The 2,500-nt window shown below is 52.3% G+C and overlaps 1 protein-coding gene across 2 annotated transcripts in view; it reads right to left on the reverse strand.

The window, feature by feature from the left end:
• Positions 1 to 2,500, reverse strand: part of bahcc1b (BAH domain and coiled-coil containing 1b) — a 71,618-nt gene that overhangs the window by 18,211 nt on the left and 50,907 nt on the right. For both annotated transcript variants that reach the window (XM_030339621.1, XM_030339620.1), the window contains exons 12-14: positions 2,049 to 2,215; positions 1,632 to 1,768; positions 887 to 994 (exon numbers count right to left, since the gene is read on the reverse strand). In XM_030339621.1, the coding sequence (XP_030195481.1) occupies positions 887 to 994; positions 1,632 to 1,768; positions 2,049 to 2,215 (412 nt within the window). The remainder of the gene's footprint in view (positions 1 to 886; positions 995 to 1,631; positions 1,769 to 2,048; positions 2,216 to 2,500) is intronic.

Below are 2,500 nucleotides of genomic sequence, written 5' to 3' on the forward strand. Positions count from 1 at the left end.
GTGTGTGTGTGTGTGTGTGTGTGTGTGTGTGTGTGTGTGTGTGTGTGTGTGTGTGTGTGTGTGTGTGTGTGTATGTGTGTGTGTGTGTGTGTGGAAGGGAGGGGGGTACGTGATCCTGTGTGTGTGTGTGTGTGTGTGTTTGTGTGTGTGTGTGTGTGTGTGTGTGTGTGTGTGTGTGTGTGTGTGTGTGTGTGTGTGTGTGTGTGTGTGTGTGTGTGTGTGTGTGTGGAAGGGAGGGGGGTACGTGATCCTGTGTATGTGTGTGTTTGTGTATGTGTGCATGGAAGCAGGGGGGTGCGTGTGTGTGTGAGTGTGAGGTGTGTGAGGGAGAGAGAGAGAGAGAGAGAGAGAGAGAGAGAGAGAGAGAGAGAGAGAGAGAGAGCGGGTGTGCCGTCTGCGTGGCGACGTGAGCAGGAAGGGGAGGTGAGAGTTGTGCCGCGGGATCGTTCATCACTGTGATAACTTTACACGGCCGACTTTGTCCGTTCGCATTAACACGCGCCTCAGGTCCTCCGCCGGCCAGCACGTAATCAATGCAAGTGATAAATATGATTAAATATGATTAATGGTGATTAATGAAGGGGCCCATCCCTATTCCCATTGCCTATTTACACAAAACCCCTCCCTGCGCCCCTTACACCACCGAGTGTCGGATGTGCGTGTGTGTGTGTGTGTGTGCCACGGGGTTTCTAAGTGACTTTATGTAGCCGCGACATGCTTTAACATCCAGTCCGCTGAGTAAGCACGCAGTCGACAGCGCGGCGCGCGGGAATCAATTCATCTCATTAAGGAGGAGCGTTGAGGAGGGAAACGTGTCCCGCCGTCTCCCGCCTCATGGATTGTGTTCGCTGGCGACGTGTCGGTCATAAGGGAGAGGACCCCTTACCTGAGTCTCTTGGTGCCGTCTGGGTTGGCCGGGCCCCCGGGGGGGGACTTGCGTTTGCGGGGCCGCCCTGGGCCCCTCCGCGCTGGACTTCTGGATCTGTCCTCCTTCCTGGATGTGGAAAGAGAGGGAGAGAGAGAGAGAGAGAGAGAGAGAGAGAGAGAGAGAGAGAGAGAGAGAGAGAGAGAGAGAGAGAGAGAGAGAGAGAGAGAGAGAGAGAGAGAGAGAGAGAGAGAGAGAGAGAGAGACAGAGAGAGGAGAGAGAGAGAGAGAGAGAGAGAGAGGTGATCAGGACAGCAATACAAATTATAAACAGCAGTGCTTCTGCTGATCCAGTGCCATCAGGAGTGCGGCAGCCAGGATGTCCTGATAAAATCAGACACAATGTGTTTGTATACAAATCCTGTGTGAAAGCACAGAGAAGGCCTCTGTCTATTTCTTCCTGGATGCAGGCCGAATAAAAAGATCTGAGGTTCTCTGTCTGTCTGTGTGTTTGTGAGTCTGTGTGTGTGTGTGTGTGTGTGTGTGTGTGTGTGTGTGTGTGTGTGTGTGTGTGTGTGTGTGTGTGTGTGTGTGTGTGTGTGTGTGTGTGTGTGTGTGTGTGTGTGAGTCTGTGTGTGCGTGTAGAGGGTAGGGGAGAGGGGCTCGAGTGTTTGTGTGTGTATGTGGGGGGGGGGTTGTGTGGTGGAGGGGGGGTTAGTTGTGTGTGTGTGGGGATGGGGGGTCCGTTGTGTGTGTGTTTCCTCACTGGTGGTCATGCTTCCTCTGCAGCTTGGCCATCTCCCTCTGCTTCTCTCTGTAGCGCCGCTGGATCTCCGCGAGCTGGACGCGCATGGCTAGCTCCTCCCCCCCCATCGTCTCCATGGAGCCCTTCACCGGACACACCTGTGAGCCCCGCACACACACACACACACACACACACACACACACACACACACACACACACACACACACACACACACACACACACACACACACACACACACACACACACACGCCCACACACACATTTAACAATTTTAAAAATGTACCACGTGCGACACAGAAAACACAAAGAAATGCTAATTAAACGGCAAATAAACTGAATGACATGTCTGGCCGTGGACATATAATGTTTGTTAAATACTGAGTTTGTCTCTGTTTTTATTAATTTTTTTCTTCTCACCGGCCCATGCCGTGGAGTCCAGTTGAACTTCCTGCGCAGGTTGAGCCTCTCCCTGATTGGACACTGCTGCTCCGCCTCCATATGCACAGGCCCCGCCCTCATCTCCAGGGCACGGGCGGCAGCCAGGGTAGCAAGGCTGTGGAGGTCGAAGGTCAGCTTGTCTCCACCTTAAGAGCAACATGGTGAGAGAGAGGAGGATGAGCAAACTTGTGTGTGTGTGTGAGCATGAGTGAGTGTGTGCGTACATGCATGTGCGTGTGTGTGTCTGCATGTGTGTGTGACTGCGTGTGTGTGTATGTCTGTGTGTGTGCGTACTTCTGTGTGTGTATGCTTTGACCAGACGAGGACACTGTAACAATGTTGTGCGATGAACAGATTTATTGATGGAGCAATAAAGATGTTGTCAGTTGTGAAAAGTGTTCATATTTATGATATAAGCTGCACAGTTGTGT

The sequence above is a fragment of the Gadus morhua genome, chromosome 18, assembly GCF_902167405.1.
Source record: "Gadus morhua chromosome 18, gadMor3.0, whole genome shotgun sequence".
Classification (NCBI taxonomy): Eukaryota; Metazoa; Chordata; class Actinopteri; order Gadiformes; family Gadidae; genus Gadus; species Gadus morhua.